Source organism: Rhinopithecus roxellana, chromosome 20, assembly GCF_007565055.1.
Source record: "Rhinopithecus roxellana isolate Shanxi Qingling chromosome 20, ASM756505v1, whole genome shotgun sequence".
Lineage (NCBI taxonomy): Eukaryota > Metazoa > Chordata > Mammalia > Primates > Cercopithecidae > Rhinopithecus > Rhinopithecus roxellana.
The window spans coordinates 53,585,327-53,602,462 of record NC_044568.1 but is presented as its reverse complement, the minus strand read 5'-3'; the positions used below and the strand labels follow the sequence as shown (position 1 = coordinate 53,602,462).

Below are 17,136 nucleotides of genomic sequence, written 5' to 3'. Positions count from 1 at the left end.
CCTAGTGGCTACTGTATTGGGCAGCTCAGCTTAGAACATCTGCGGGGGCCTTTCTAGGAACAGCTGCCATTGGCGGAGGAAGCTGACAAGCCCAGGAGGGAAAACGGCTTTTTCCTTTTTCTTTTCTTTTCTTTCTGTCTTTCTTTTGTTGTTGTTGAGACAGGGTCTGGCTCTGTTGCCCAGGCTAGAGTGCAGTGGCAAGATCTCAGCTCACTGCAACCTGTACCTGCCTCCTGGGCTCAAGTGATCCTCTTGCCTTAGTTTCCCATGTAGCTGGGAATACAGGTGCATGCCACCACACCCGACTACTTTCTTGTATCAGTTGCTACAAAAGTTATTGTATTTTTTGCATTTTTATTTTTTAAACCTGATTTTGTGTGTGTGTGTCTGTGTGTGTGTGTGTGTCTGTGTGTGTCTGTGTTTCTGTGTGTGTCTGTGTGTGTGTGTGTCTGTGTGTGTGTGTGTGTGTGTGTAGATGGGGTTTCACTATGTTGCTCAGGCGGGGAAAACAGCTCATTCTAAGCTTAACTTTTAGCATAGCAGTGGTCCATAAGCTCATTCTCCTTGTAGAAAATGAAATTATTTCAAAAAAGGCCGAAGTCTTCTCCCCACTCCTGCTAACATTGGTTGAGGTCATTTCAGGCTGATCTGTCTTTCCCAAACAATCCTGGCTACTCAAAGTGATAGAAAGTATCCTGTGATCAGCTAGATACAGTGGCTCATGCCTGTAATCCCAGCACTTTGGGAGGCCAAGGTAGGCAGCTCACCTGAGGCAGCTCGCCTGGTTCAAGACCAGCCTGGCCAACATGGTGAAACCCTGTCTCTACTAAAAATTAAAAAAAAAAAAAAAATTAGCTGGGCATGCCTGTAATCCCAGCTACTTGGGAGACTGAGGCAGGAGAATTGCCTGAACCCAGAGGTGGAGGTTGCCGTGAGCCAAGATCACCCCGTTGTACTCCAGCCTACGTGATAAGAGTGAAACTCTGTCTCAGAAAAAAAAAAAAAGTAAAAGTATCTCATGATCTGCGGTGCCTGGGAACTACTCAGTCCACCCTCTGAGTCTCCAAGACCCATTGCCAACATTTGGCAAACATATGGCAGCTCCGTATTTTCTGAAGGATAATTATCAGGGAGAGCTTTAGTATATATCCCAGGCAGGCACATGTTGTGCAACTGAGCCACGGGGCTGCGGTAGAAAGCCCTAGTGAGATAAGGTCCCACGTCTCAGAGTCAGCATTCAAGGTGGGTGTGTGTATAATACAAGACAGATAATGATGAAGGACCAAATAGGGATAAGAGGAGGAAGATACAGAATTGACTCACATCAGAGAGGGCGAGTCCATTGTAGAAGGGCCACAGGAGCAGTGGAAACATCTGGGCTCGCTGGTCAGATGAACAATGCTGTCAGAAATCCAGACATGTGACATCATTAACTGAGCAAACGGAAGCATAAATGATTTATGTGATTTGATGAACCGATCTTAAGCTTAAATATCAAGTCTTGGCCTTTCAGGTGAATAGCGTGCATTATTAATGTTTCCCAGGAGGCCACTTCTGAAAGACGGTTTTATTTACAAAAACAGCGGTGTCAGGCAGCCCGGCAGAGTTGAAAGAGTGCTGAGGAGGTGAAGCCCACCCTCTGAGTCGCTGAGACCCATTTCCAAGTCAGGGGAAACCCTGCCGTGCGGGACCCCCTCCCTGTGTTACTTCATCCGTGATGCAGGCATCAAATATTTATTGAGTAGCTACTGTATGCCTGGGGAAAGGGCACTGAGGTTGTATAAGTGGAAGAAAGGGAGAGGCCTTGGCCTCTGGGGAGCTCACATTTCTACCAAGGGAGTACATAATCAGCCAATGAAGAAACAAGACGATTTTGGAATTGTCCAGGTACACAAAAGCCAAAAAATGCCCAAGGCCACCAAAACAAATAAATCCTACTGAGATGTAATAGTGACTGGTGGAAGGGGAGGACAACCCTAAACAGCTGTCGATCAGGCTGACATTTAGAGAGGAGGTGACATTTAAGCTGAGGCCTGAGGAAGAGGAGCCAGCCATGGGAGGAGCTGAGGGAGCAGCAGGTATATCTCTGGCAGGTGCTCTTGGCTACAAGGAACAGAAAGTCCAAGTGCACAAACCCCAAGAAAATATGTTGTCTCATAGCCAGGGATCTGAGGTGGGAGCTGTGGGGTTACTTAATTCAGCAGAGCACCCAGGGTCTGGCCCTTTCACCTCCTTACCCTGCCACCTCGAGCTCATAGGGGTTGGATTGGTTCTTGGCTGGCTCTCCTCACGGTCCCAAGGTGGCTGCCACAGCTCCAGGCATCACAGCCAAACACGCAAAGGCCCTATAGAAGAAGGTGGGTATGTGTGTGTGCATGCACATGCACATACAGTAAGGAAATCTTTTCCCACAAGCCCCCAGCAAACATCCACTCATGTCTCACAGGCCAGTATCACATGATGTGCTAATGCCTAAGCCAATCAAGAGCAGGGGTCTTAGCCGGGCATGACCCACTCCCTGGGGCACATGGCTGTGGGGAGACGGTGGATACCTGAACAAGATCACATTCCATTAACAAGGAAGAGGGGAATTTCTGCTCCTACATTTGAGGTCTGCATAAGCCCCTGAGACTAGAAGGAGCTGCGTGTTTAAGGGGGCTGGGTGGAATGAGATGGGAGCTGCAGGAGGCTGGCCTGCCCTGGAGTAGGTCTTTGGGTTTGGTATCAAGGTCATGGGAAAGCCATCGGAGGGTTTGGAGCAGGAGGGAGCTGGGATCTGGTTTGGGGTCCTAAGAGCGCTCCAGCTGCCATATGCAGGAGGGGTTGAAGGGGCCAGGTGGAAGGTCAGAGTCAGCTGGGATGGGCCAGGGGCGGTAGTGTGGGGGATTCCAGTCGGAGCCTGCACGGAAGCACATCCATAGTCTGAGGGCAGCTGGTCACGGCCCCGCGGGAATGGAGGTCCTGGGCTTCCAGCTGTGACAAGGCTCTGCCATCCCTGACTTCCGGAGACCCTGCACCCTGAGTACTGTGTGCTCTGAGGACGAAACTCTGCTGGCTGCATTTGGAGGCTGTAGAACTGCTGACCTTGACCCCAGGAGCCTCGCTGCGGCATGTGGCCCACCTGGTTTCCAGGCAGGGTAAATAGCAATGGCCTCGTCTTTCAGATGTGGCCCAGCGATGCTCAGAAACCACATCCTTTCCCTAAAGTCTCATAGGGTATGTTAATTTCAAAATAGTAACACCCTAAAGGCACAGGGTTGGTGTGTATTAAAAGAGAAAAGTGTGTTTCTTTTCTCCTTGTTCAAATGCATCAAAGTGCATAAAAACGAATGTCGGCATGGATGCTCTTGCTTTTTACCACGTCAAATGCAGCCTAAGAGAAGGAAAACTCCAGCATCTGCTTGCTCGAGAACTGGTTCCTGGAGATGTCGTATCTCTCTCGATCGGAGACCGGATCCCTGCAGACATCCGACTCACTGAGGTGAGTGGTCCCACACCCTTGTCAATGGGGTATTTGATGGGGCTGGTCAAGGAGCAGACACTTAGCTTATTGTAGGTATGTACAGTCTGTGTCATACACAGGTGCTCAGACATACATGCACACACACATGCATGCACACAAGACCGGAAGGAAGTTAGCAGACAAGCGCATTCTACGCATAGAGCCCCTCAAACCATATTTCATAAATTGTCATTCTCACTTTAAGCCTAACAAATTTTGGCTATATGGTTTTCCAGTTTAAAGCAGGCTGCAATAACAAATTAAACCAAAGTGGGCTTGAGGAATGATGCAAGAATTGCTTCTCAAAACAGACACACAAATGTTAGAAAGACGTGATATTGGCCGGGCGCGGTGGCTCAAGCCTGTAATCCCAGCACTTTGGGAGGCCGAGGCAGGCGGATCACGAGGTCAGGAGATCGAGACCATCCTGGCTAACACGGTGAAACCCCGTCTCTACTAAAAAAATACAAAAAAAAAACTAGCCGGGCGAGGTGGCGGGCGCCTGTAGTCCCAGCTACTCGGGAGGCTGAGGCAGAAGAATGGCGTAAACCCGGGAGGCGGAGTTTGCAGTGAGCTGAGATCTGGCCACTGCACTCCAGCCTGGGTGACAGAGCGAGACTCCTTCTCAAAAAAAAAAAAAAAAAAAAAGTGATATTAGAGGTGGGTGGATCACCTAAGGTCAGGAGTTCAAGACCAGCCTGGCCAACATGGTGAAACACCATCTCTACTAAAAATACAATAATTAGCTGGGTGTGGTGGCGTGTGCCTGTAATTCCAGCTACTCAGGAGGCTGAGGCAGGAGAATCACTTGAACCCAAGAGGCGGAGGTTGAAGTGAGCCGAGACTATGCTACTGCACTCTACCCTGGGCAACAGAGCGAGAAGCACACGCTTTTAGGGTAGTGAGATTTGGGGACATTGGCTGTGGGGCAAGCTTTGTGGGTCTCTGGGTGCCACAGCTTCACAGAGCCAGGCCTGAGGCACTGTGCTGAGATTATCTGGGGTTCCCAGGAGGTTACATCAAGTTCGACATGATTTGTTGATGGGAGTAATCTATTTCAAGAATCCTTCCAAGAATGTGTAAGGACTGTTCAAAGCTTTGCATGATGAAGGATTAGACACAGATTATCTGCCTGATGTATTTACTGATGGGATGCATTCTCAGGACCCGCTGAGATCAAGGACCCGCTGTAGGATCAAGGACCCGCTGTTATATGGGCAGCATAAGGGAAGGGGATGGAGAGGAGCACAAAGGGTTGGGAGCTGCCCCCTGGGACCTGTGTTTACAACATTCCTAGCCTGTCTGTGAAATAGGAGGCAGGGGCCAGGGCTTATGTGTTGCCACTTGGACGCTGAGCCTCTCTGCTGTGACCTTCAGATTTCCAGGCAGGGCAGGGATAAAGGTAGGAGATGTTCAGGTACCAAAGTGAAGGAGGGTACGCCCTCAGGCTCAGGGTAATGCCCTTTGCAGCACCAGAAATAGATCTGCTGTGGCCCAGCCTCTCCCCGTGTTCAGCTCCAGCAGTCAGCATCTGACCCCAAGTCTGGGGTGCATGGATCCAGTCAGAGGAACCGCTGTCTGTGGCCAATCACCACCTGCAAAGAGGACTGGGGAAGCCGGTCTCGGGTTGTCCACGTTTTCCTTCTCCTGAGGCGGGGGGGTCCTAACAGGGGATGCTCCAGATGCCAGGGAGCCCGTGAGAAGGACATGGGTCTACCACAGGTGCAGAGGCAGAGAGAGGCCGTATGAGAGGTGGCCAATGACCTGGGGCTGGACATAAGCCTGGGCTTGAGCCCCGGGGCCATCATTCAAAGCCTTGCAACCTCGAGCAAGTTAGTTAACCTCTCTGTGCCTCAGTTTTCTCATCTGCAAAATGGGGGGTGGTGATGCCTATAGGGTACTTGTGAGGATTAAAAAACTTCAGAGATGCCAAGTGCTCAGAACGGTGCCTGGCGCGGTGAGTGAGAGGCAAGCGTGGGGGCTGCCGTTACCACAGTGTGTGTTGGGAGTCAGAGAACCCGGAGTCCCGTTACCACAGTGTGTGTTGGGAGTCAGAGAACCCGGAGTCCTGTAGCTCCTACGGTGTGACTTGGGGAAGGAATTCACCTCTCTGAGCTTTGATCTCCTCACCCCTAAAAGGGGCTGATGTTGGTTTCCAGTTCACAGGGTTATTGTGAAGATGAAACAAGCTATGACCTGTGCTATGCTTAGCACGTGCCTTTTGTGGGGTAAACGGTCACCAGTTACTGGTGATTGCTTTTATTTTTTATCATTATCGGTCTATACAACGGTTCTTTGAAACAACTTTTTACACCCCAGATAACTTCCTTACTGCTTCAGCTGGCTTTCTTTCTACCCTGCTTATATTAAATTAAACTGTGGCTGGGCACAGTGGCTCATACCTATAATCCCAGCACGTTGAGCAGCCAAGATGAGTGGATTGCTTGAGCCCAGGAGTTCGAGACCAGCCTGGGCAACATAGCAACACCCCATCTGTACAGAAAGTATTGTACCTGTGTACTGATACCACGAAGGTCACTTTAAAGCTACTGGCTGTGAACACTGTGGATTTTCCTGGTGGTATTTGCAATTCCATTAAACTATCAACGGCTTTGTCTGTTCAGTGGAAAATGCTTACCAGCTGCTAAGCTCTGAGATCCAGGAGCACTTCAGCTGTACATTTTAAAACCATTTCTGTCCAGCAGTGTCAGCAGGAAGCAGCAAGTTCAAGAAAGCTCTTAAAGTAATAGCCCTTTTTGCACAGTATATGGGGTCCCAGGACATTCTTTTCCCTTTCCTAGAGTTAAAACAGAGGAAGCCCTCAGTCAGAGGCTGAGCCGGTACAGCCAGCAAGCCTGGGTCACTGGTCATTCTTTCTTCCCAGCCATGTCTAAAAGAAAAAGGGAATTGGGTCGAAGGTGAATGGACTCCAGGTGGCGCTTCGTCTTGGAGGTGGGGACACCGGGTGGGCGTGAGCCCTGCGTGTGGGAGATAGGAGGTGAGCCCGCGATTGTGCCTCCGTCTTCAGGCTGGGCACGCCTCCTTGGTGGCCACAGGTTCCGTGCCCCTGACTCTATTTTTGCCCCTCACCCCTCCTTGCCCCTTTCCTGAGATTGTGCCCTGGGAGCCTGGGAGGTCACCAGAAGCCCCTCCTGCCCACCTGCCGAACCCACACACAACCAGCTTCGCTCCTTCTTGGTCTGGAGGTGCCACCCGATCTTCTGCCGGCCTTTATTTTTGTCATAGGAAGACAATGAATATTTTTCAGTATGTCAGGTCTATGCTGACCACCGTATGAAAATTGCTTCCTTTCATCTCCCAACACTCTTAAGAGACCAGCACTGTCATCTTTCCTCTGTGTTATTTTACTACACGGACCCAGCAGCCCGGAGAGGTTGCGCGGCCCTGCGCAGTCACACGGCGGTGGGCGGTGGAGGGGGACGTGACGCCGGGCCTCTGGATCCACAGCCCATGTCCTTACCCCTAGGATGTTCTCTCTCTCCCTATGAGCAGCCATTCAGACTCTTCCTGGCACTGCCTCTGCCCTGGCTTTCCTTGATGTATCAGTGGCCTGTGGCTGCTACGGCAGATGACCACTTACTTAGAGGCCGTAAAGTATGGTATGGTGAAGGCATAGTCTGACTTTCTGGAGGTCAGAATTGAAATCGTTCTCACTGGGTGGAAATCAAGAGTGCTATCAGGGTCCGGGAGCGGTGGCTCGCTCCTGTAATCCCAGCACTTTGGGAGGCTGAGGTGGGAAGATCACCTGAGGTTAGGAGTTCAAGACCAGCCTGGCTAACATGGTGAAATCCCATCTCTACTAAAAATATAAAAATTAGCCAGGCGTGATGGTGTGCCCCTGTAGTCCCAGCTACTCAGGAGACTGAGGCAGGAGAATCACTTGAACCTGGGAGGTGAGGGTTGTAGTGGGCTAACACCATTGCACTGCAGCCTGGGTGACAGAGTGAGACTCCATCTTAAAAAAAAAAAAAAAAAGTGCTATCAGGGCCATGCTCCTCCAGAGGCTCCAGGGGAGAAGCCGTTTCCTGGCCTTTCCCAGCTTCTAGAAGGACCCGCTGTAGGATCAAGGACCCGCTGTAGGATCCTTGCCCCATGGCCCCATGCCCCTGCACCACTGCTTCTGTTACATCTCCCTGATGTCAAATACATCTCCAACCCTTCTTCCTCCCTCTCCCTTATAAGGACCCTTGTGATCTCACTGGGCCCACCCCGGTCACCCAGACCACATTCTCCCCATGTCAAGGTCCTTCAGTTAGTCATGTCTGCAAAGTCTCTGTCACCACATCAGAGAACACGTTCCCAAGTTGAGGATTAGGATTCGGACATCATGAGAAAGCTGGTGGGGGGCATTATTCAGCGGGCCACACTCCGGTCCTTCTCCAGGTCCCCTCCCTCCTCCCTTCCTGCCTTGGGGCCCCCCGCCCCACTCCCCATCCACATCACTCAGTCAGTCAACAAGTGTTTCCTGAGCACCTACTATGTACCAGGCCCTGGGCTGGGTGCCGAGGACACTGCAGGAAGCAGCGCTGGTCCCTGTGCTCAGGAGTTTATAGCCCAGAGTGACAGACTAACCTAAATCTACTAGTGACAAGTACTGTTCTGGACTGCTAAGGTACCCGTGAGTGGAAGTACTGGGAATCCTGGATTTCCCAAATGGGAGAGACTTGCCTGGTGTAGTCAGGGAGGGTTTCCTGGAGACAGCAGCTTTTGGCAAAAAATCAGTCATTTTAGGCAAAGGAGGCCCGAGCTACTTGTCTCAGGCTGAGATAAGGTGTTGGTTTCAACCGCCCTGGGGGCACCTAAAACCCTCCCCCCACCACACGTGACTTAGCCTATCTCATCCCTGAGGTCTCTGCTCCCTGTCCCTCCCTCCTCCCAGACCTTCCCCTCCGCCCCACCACCCCCTACCCGCAGCCTCTTCTGAGGGGCCTCCCTCCCTGCTCTGTGCACCCTGGTGGTCATTCAATGCTTTTTTATTGTCAATCCCTCCCCTTCCTCCATGGAGTATCGTGTTCCTGAGGCAGGGATCGTATCCCATTCACTGCGGTATTCCCAGTGCCCAAAGGAGTCCCTGGCCCAGCGGAGGATATGGATGGGCAGATCCCCATCTGTCCAAACCCACACTCACCCCCCATCCCATGTCCCTCCTCCCTTCCAAACGCCTCCTCCTTCTTCCTCCTTCTCTTCCTAGCTGCCTTCCCCTAGTGGGGGTCACCTTTGAGACTAAATGTTTTAGATTTGCAGAAAAATTCAGCTCAGGATTCCCATCTACCCCTCACCCGGGATCCTCTCCTGGTTTTAATGCCTTGGCTTACTTAGGTGCGTCGGTCAAAACTAAGGAACCCATATTGATGCCTTCTTGTTACCTTGAGTCCGTCCACTTTCAGATTGCCATAGATTTCCCTAATGTCCTTTTTCTGCTCCAGGATCCCACATGACATTTAGTGGTCATGTCTCCGAGGTTCTTGTTGGCTGTGACAGTTTCTGACTTTCCTTGTTTTTGACCTTGATCTTGAGAGTTTCGGTTTTGTTTTTGTTTTGAGCAGAGTCTCTCTATGTCACCCAAGCTAGAGTTCTGTGGGCGATCTCGGCTCACTACAGCCTCTGCCTCCCGGGTTCAAGAGATTCTCTTGCCTCAGCCTCCCGAGTAGCTGGGATTACAGGCGGCTGCCATCATGCCCGGCTAATTTTTGTATTTGTAGTAGAGACAAGGTTTCACTGTGTTGGCCAGGCTGGTCTCGAACTCCTGACTTCGAGTGATCTGCCTGCCTCGGCCTCCCAAAGTGCTGGGATTACAGGCGTGAGCCACCGCGCCCGGCTGTCCCTGACAGTTTTGAAGAGCCCCAGCCAGGTATTTTCCAGAATGTTCTTTGAGCTTCCTTCAAAGATTTTCCCCAGCATCACTCAGTGACTTCGTATGCTTCATTGTCCAGAGCTGGAGCCACTGGAGCCACAGGGAGGCGGGAATGTGGCTGTGCGGCAGAAGGCCTCTCCTCCCCAATGCTGTGGGGTCCATTAGGAAAGGAGCAGGGAGACAGGCATTACCTGGGCGAGTGGCGGCCCCTGTCATTCTTGGGGACTGAGATCCTATGGCAGTGCACATATTTTTAAAAGATGATTACTAAATGTAAACGGTTTTCAATTATAGAGAAGTTACAGGTCGCTGTTTGAGAATCACTGATCTAGCTGTGGTTCTCTGGTGGTTTGTGGAAGAAGGCTTCTCTCTAGCTTGGTGTAACATGTTTACATGACCAGGTCCCAAGGGACAGGCCCACCTAGCCCCTCTCTATGAACTCAGAGGTGGCTGGGACAGTTCTGGTCCTGGGAGCCTCTCCTTGGGAGTGATATGTGGTAAGTCTGAGGTCTAGTTGTGGTTTTGCAAGATGGTTAAGAGTATAGTTTCTGGAACCAGAGCTTCGGTTCAAGTCTCTGTTCTGCCACTAACTGGCTGTGGAAACTTGAACAAATTAATTCTTCCATGCTTCAGTTTCCCCACATGCAAAGTGGGGAAGATAATAGCGTCTTCCATTGGGGATGGTGAGGTCTGAGGGTTAAGCCTTGTGGGGAGCTGCGCTCAGGGCCTGGTGCGTAGTCAGTGTTCTACAAATGTCACTACCTCCCTTCCCCTTGCCAGGGTGTGTGGGTGTCTCTGCGTCCCTGTCTGTGTTTCTGGTGTTACTGTTGCCTTAGATTCTCACCGAATAACCTGGCTTGGTTATTGTGTGGGATTGTGTGGGAACCACACAGGTTGTACAGGCATCTCCAAGGTGAAGAGTGGACTGCGTGTGAGGAGACACACAGGTGTTTTAAAAGGTATATCCTAAAATAGCCATCGCTTTCGGTTTTTTTTTTTTTTAATCAAAATTTTGAACAATGTTAAGTGAAGCGATGAGACTTTCATGTTTTTAAGAGAGGTTGCTCATGCAAAGCTCTTCTGACCCTGGAGGCCCCCGAGGCCATCATTGTGACACTCATTCTGTAGATTCACTGTGTTCTTCGTTTCATGTCCATGAAGGTGCTGGACCATTTTGTGCTTTTAACACCAATTCTTCAGGTTACAGGAGATTCCACAGCCTTTTCCCCTTGCTCTCCTAGGTCACGGACCTCTTGGTGGATGAATCCAGTTTCACTGGGGAAGCCGAGCCATGCAGTAAAACAGACAGCCCCTTGACAGGCGGCGGGGACCTCACCACCCTCAGCAACATCGTCTTCATGGGGACCCTGGTGCAGTATGGGAGGGGCCAGGTAAGCCCTGGGGCTCCGAGGCTTTGGGCTCCCATAACCCACAGGCTCCCAGCCCTTAGATTTCATATTTCTCTCTCTCCTGGACACAGGGGGTCGTGATTGGAACAGGGGAAAGCTCTCAGTTCGGAGAAGTGTTTAAGATGATGCAGGCTGAAGAGGTAAGGGGCAGGACGGGGCTTCGGGATTTTTGTAAGCTGGAGTTTGAGATTATTATAGGCTAATAACATCAGCCCTGCCTACTCCTTAGGAATGAGAGGCGTGTAGTTAATATGAATATACTTTTTAAACATTTAATTTTGTTGGTTTTTTTTTTTTTTTTTTTTTTTTTTTTTAAATAGAGACAGGATTTTGCCATGTTGCCCAGGCTGGTCTCAAACTCCTGAGCTCAAGCATTCTGTCTGCTCAGCCTCTCAAAGTGCCAGGATTACAGGACTAATCCACCACACCTGGCCTCCTTTTGAACATTTAAGACATTTGTTAGCATTTTCATAAAGATACAATTTTCAGACAGTAACACACACAACTCTTCAGTGCAGAAGTCAATGAATATTGACATGTTTGTACCCCTGTGTGATCATCACTCAAGCTGCAGGATGGCAAGGTGAAGACATTTTGAACAAAGGCAGGTAGAAACTGGGATCTTGCCCAACTAACCCATTGTACTCACCCTTTCAGACACCTAAAACGCCTTTGCAGAAAAGCATGGACAGGCTAGGAAAGCAACTGACACTCTTCTCCTTTGGCATAATCGGTAAGTGAAGCAGTTTCTGTACTGGGTTCTGCAGATGGAGGGGAGCCGTCATAGGGTGGCCACCATGACCGTTTCTCAAATATCTTGCTGCTCAGCTGCATAAGGCTTGGGAATTGGGATCAGAGGCTCTCAAAAAGCAACAAGAGCTTTCTGTATAGTTGGACCAGGCTGGCTGCTATAATAAGTAGCCGCTACATTTTCTTGGCTTAACAGTAAACGCTTGTTCCTTGCTCACGCCACAGTCCATGGGTGTATTCCTGATCCAGTGGCTCTCCTGGACAGCTTGTCTAAAAACACTGACTTGGACCCAGGCCCCTACTATATTGTTGCTCTGTCTTCCTCTGGGTCCTTGGATGCCATATTTCTGTTCAGCCAGCAGATAGTGAAAGAGAGAACATGGAGGCTTGTGGGGGACATTTTTAAGGCATAGACCAGGAAGTGGAGTCATCAATTTGTCTGTCTTTTATTGGCCAGAATGAGTCACATGGCCTATGTAACTGCAAAGGAGACTGGGAAATGTAGTTTAGCTGTGCACCCAACCATATTTCTATGCTTCTAAGCAGCCTGTGCCTGAGCTGGGACTTCCTGACCTTTGGTAACACGCCAAACAGCATTGATATGATGCTGCAGTCCTGAATCTAGATCTTAAGACTTAACATCCCCATGGTACTGCCCAGTCCCTTCTCTGGCTTCTTTCTGCTCTTTCCAGTTCTGGCCTTGCTTTATTCCAGCCTTTAGGATCAACCAGTGCCTGGCCTCTAATAGATTCTCAGTAAATATTTGTTGAGTGAAAAATTTAATCCAGGAATAAACCAACAAGCCACTGCCTATAGCACATCCAATGATGAGGGAGGTGCTGGTGAGTGTGGCCAAAACGGCAGAGCCAGAGAACAGTCTTGAGAGAAACAGCTTATGTAATCCCGTGTTTCTTAAGTTAAATTAGAACTTAAACTGACATGTCCACAGCAAGGCCCATGATACCACTCAGATTTTTTTTTTTTTTTTTTTTTTTTTTGTTGTTGTGGAGTCTCACTCTGTTGCCCAGGTTGGAGTGTAGTGGTGTGATCTCAGCTCACTGCAACCTCCACCACCTGGGTTAAGCTGTTCTCCTGCCTCAACCTCCTGAGTTGCTGGGATGACAGGCATGCACCATCATGCCCAGCTAATTTTTGTATTTTTGGTAGAGACAGGGTTTTGCCATGTTGGCCAGGCTGGTCTTGAACTCCTGGCCTCAAGTGATCTGCCCGCCTTGGCCTCCCAAAGTGCTAGGATTACAGGCATGAGCCACCACACCCGGCCTTTTTTTTTTTTTTTTTTTTTTTTTTTTTAACATTTTGAGAGCTGCTATAGCAGAGGGAGAGTTTTGAACCTCAGTCCCATGGACCCCCTAGAAGGCCCAGGGGCAGGTGCAGGGAAGCCACGCCATACTGTTAAGTGCTTCTAGAGGAAAGTAGCATTTGCCAATTCCCATGGTGTAAGTACTCTCAGTGTGGCCGTTTTCAAGCTACTAATGTATAGACATTGAACATGGATTTCGGAAGACTTGTTCCTAGTTGAATCTTGTGAGCTCCTGTGAGGAATCTCCAGCCTTCTGCTATGGGAAAGCCACAAGGGTGGGGGTGGGGTAAGTTCCTAGTGGGGGTGACTCCAGGCTCACTGCCTCACCCCTGTCTCCAGTAGAGTTCCCCTGCTAATCTATTTCATTTGATAGATAGCCCAGAGTTCATCTGGGCTCTAGCTAAGATTTTAACTGATGACTGAGTTTAATAGCTAATTGTAGGTACCCAAAACAAAACTAACAGATACTGTGGTAGCTCCCCTGCTCAACACACATATACATACACACCCAACAAAAAACATCCCTGGCCCCCAGTCCCTGCAAAGCAAAGCTGACATTCTTTAGAAAGCTCTCCAAGGGTGTCACCCGGCAGGCAACCCCACCCACCTTCCCAGTCCCTACTCACTCCTTCTGACAATGATGGCAACAAGAGTTAACGATTAGGTTGGTGTTTGCTGTGGCCCAGGAGCTGTTCTGAGCACAGACTGTCATACCTTAAACCAGGGAAGTACTCTTTGAGGGGGGCACGACAATGAGCCCCACTTTTAGATGACGAGACTCAGACTGCACCAGGCAACCCGAGCACCTTTCCCCGTTGCCAGAGCATCTCATGAACTTCCACAGGCCCCGGGGCAGCTCCTGCCATTTGTGCCTTGAGGGTCTATCTGTGACCACCTCCGCATCTCACACACCTAGTGCAGTACCTGGTGTGCACTAAACATTGGGTAAATTATTAATGAAGGAAAACGGAAATGCAGTATATTTAATCATGAGTACCACAGAATAAAATAATTAAAAAAAAAAAAAAAAACCCGTGGCCCATCTGCCCGTCGCAGGAGCAGCTGCATTTGCCACAGCAAACACCGCATAGGGGCATGTTCTGGATACACACAGCAGATGGGAAACTTTGGGAATAAGATGTAAATGCTTGCAAACAGTCCAAAATAAACTGATTGAGTCTTTACCTTAAACTGGGCTTGGACCTTTCCTGAGAAAGTAAAACCAGGTTTTTGTAGGTATAAACGTATCTCCCTTAGAAAAAAGAAGAGAGGGGTTGGAAGTGTTTGAGGCCATCAGTCGTTCCTCTGTGCATGCGTTCCTGTAAACTCTTGAAGGAAGTGGGTTTGAATCCCTCCGGGCATCAGCGTGGGCAGCGCATATGGAGATAAGGATGTTTCTGTCTCTTCCCCAGGTCTCATCATGCTCATTGGCTGGTTGCAAGGGAAACAGCTCCTGAATATGTTCACGATTGGGGTCAGGTAAGGGTGCTGTGGCTGCCCCTTGCCTTGCCAGGGTGGTCATGGGCTCTGAGCCCTTCCCTGCAGCAAGAGAAGGTGGGGAGGTTGCAGAACAGGAAGGGCTGGGGAAGGTGCAACCCCATCACCCAAACTCCAGCCTCCCAATAGCACGTTCTCCGACAGGTACAGAGTGCCTGGTGAATGCCTGCAAAATGAATGACAGCATATAATCCGGGGCTCCCTTTTGTATTAGGCTGTTCTTGCATTGCTAAAAAGAAAATACCTGAGGCTTGGTAATTTATCAGGAAAAGAGGTTTAATTGGCCCACGGTTGTACAGGCTGTACAGGAAGTATGGTGTCTGCTCAGCTTCTGAGGAGGCTCCAGGAAGTTTCCAATCAAGGTGGAAGGGGAAGAGGGAGCAGGCGTGTCACATGGCAAGAGTGGGGGCAGGAGAGCAGGGGGGTGGGGGGTTGCCACACGCTTTGAAACAATCAGATCTCTCAGGAGCTCACTCTAGCAAGAACGGCTGGAAGGAGATGGCGCTAAACCATTCATGAGGGACCCACCCCATTATCCCATCTCCTCCCACCTCCGACATTGCGGCTTATGTTTCAACATGAGGTTTGGGTGGGGACACACATTCAAACTGTATCAGCTTTCTTGTCACTCCTTGCCTGTGGGTTTGGGTCTTCTTTCTGGCTAAGAGCACGGACCCCAGAGCCAGCCTGCCTCTGTTTAAATTCTGCGTTTGCCACTTGCTGGTTTCGTGACCTTTGGCAAGTTTCTCAGCTCTCTGTGTCTCGGTTTCCCCCTCTCAAAAACGGAAATGCTCATGTACCCTCTCCTAGGGCGACTGTCTGGATTAAAGGAGTTAGTCCATGCAAGCGCCCACATTATTACTAGTTTAGAACTTGATCCAAGCCCTTGTTTTACAGAGGAGGCGATCAGAGAGGCACTGGACATGGAGCCCAAGGCCACACAGGGACGGCAGGGCTGGGAGTCATTATCACTTGATAAGTGTGGGGGACTAAGCCGAGGGGACCCGCCCTTCTTCTACGTAGTCATCCCAAGCCCCTGGGTCCTGTTGGCTGAGACAGGGAGAGGTAGCCCAACATAGTGCAGCGGTGTGATTTGGTCGTTAGTTCTTCCGTGGCTATTTACCAAGGGCAAGGGAAACAGAGGGCTGGGGATTGTCTCTGACTGGGTATGTCTCATTGGAAGGGAGGCTAGGGGCTATTTCAGGACAGGAAGGAACCAACCCATGTCAAGGCTCACGTCAGACCCAGTGGTTCCCGGATGGTAATGCACATGCAGCTGCTGTCTGCAAGATGCTTTTAGGTGATGTGTGGAAAATTATTGTAGTGTCTGTTCATGTGTATATATATGTAATTAATACATCACACCCATGATGTAAACAAACTCAGATGTCCGTCACCTCATGAAAGAATAAACAACTTAGGTACAGTGGAATATTTTTCAGCCACAGAAAGGAATCAAGTACTGATTGATACTGCAACGTGGATTAATGTTGAACCCGTTTTGCTAGGTGAAAGAAGCCAGTTGCACATATTGTATGATTTTATTTATATAAAATATTCAAAAATAGGTCAATCGGCCAGGCGCAATGGCTCATACCTGTAATCCCAGCACTTTGGGAGGCCAAGGCAGACGATCACCAGAGGTCGGGAGTTCTAGAACAGTCTGGCCAACGTGGTGAAACCCTGTCTCTACTAAAAATACAAAAGTTAAATGGCTGTGGTGGCAGGCGCTTATAATCCTAGCTACTCGGGAGGCTGAGGCAGAGGAATCGCTTGAGCCCGGGAGGCAGAGTTTGCAGTGAGCCGAGATTGCGCTGTTGCACTCCAGCCTGGGCGACAGAGCGGGACACTGTCTGAAAAGAGAAACAAACCAAAACATAGGTCACTTCATAGAAACAGAAAGTAGATTAGTGTTTGCCAGGGCCTGGGGTGGAGGAATGAGTAGTGACTACTAACAGTTATGGGGTTTCCTTTGGGGGTGAAGAAAATGTTCTAAAATTGATTGTGGGGATAGCTGCACAGCTCTGCATACACTAACCACCACTAAATTATATATGTTAGAGGAGTGAATTTTATTATATGCAAATTATATATCAATAAAGAAACCAGAAAGAAGGCATAGGACAGGCATCTAAGAATGCTGTTATTGGAAGGGTCCTTGGAGCTTTCTAATTTATATATGAAGAGTAAACCATTATTGCAAACATGTGCCGTGATGATCATTAGTGTGAATGACAGCGGAGAAACTCCTGGGCGATTGGGGCATCCCGGTGTGTGCTGCGACAGAGGTTTGTCCTGCTGGCCAGTGTGGACAAGAGAATCTTGCTTTAAGGGTTGAGTGTACGGGGTCTGGTACATGGTATCAGGTACATAGTATCAGGTGTACTTGGCTTTGGTGCATAGTCAGGCTGGCCTGTGTATACTTGAATGTACACGGTTATCTGGTAATTCGTAGTAGAAGAGATTCCAAATGTCTTATTTTTTCAATGACACTGCACGGTATGCATTAATTGAGGGGCAGGCGGTAAAATCAACGTGTGGGCAGGTGTGCGTCCTATGAAAAAAGCATTCAATAACTTTTTTGAGTGAATGGGAATCGGAAAGACTGTGTCTGGCTCTGGATACTTTGTCACTCGGTGTATTTAACAAACAAAATCTTAACAGCAAATGCTGAGAGCACATTTAAAAAACGTGGAAAAGAGGAGTTGGAATATTATGTGATAATGTGGGCACACAGATGTGATAAAAATCATAAAAGCAACATACAAATGATGGACACTTG

At 49.4% G+C, this 17,136-nt stretch overlaps 1 protein-coding gene across 1 annotated transcript in view; it reads left to right on the top strand.

The window, feature by feature from the left end:
* ATP2C2 (ATPase secretory pathway Ca2+ transporting 2) overlaps positions 1-17,136 on the top strand; it is a 94,478-nt gene that overhangs the window by 42,507 nt on the left and 34,835 nt on the right. The window contains 5 exon segments of the mRNA XM_010355630.2: positions 3,373-3,481; positions 10,619-10,768; positions 10,858-10,926; positions 11,444-11,519; positions 14,270-14,336. Of these exon segments, the coding sequence (XP_010353932.2) occupies positions 3,373-3,481; positions 10,619-10,768; positions 10,858-10,926; positions 11,444-11,519; positions 14,270-14,336 (471 nt within the window).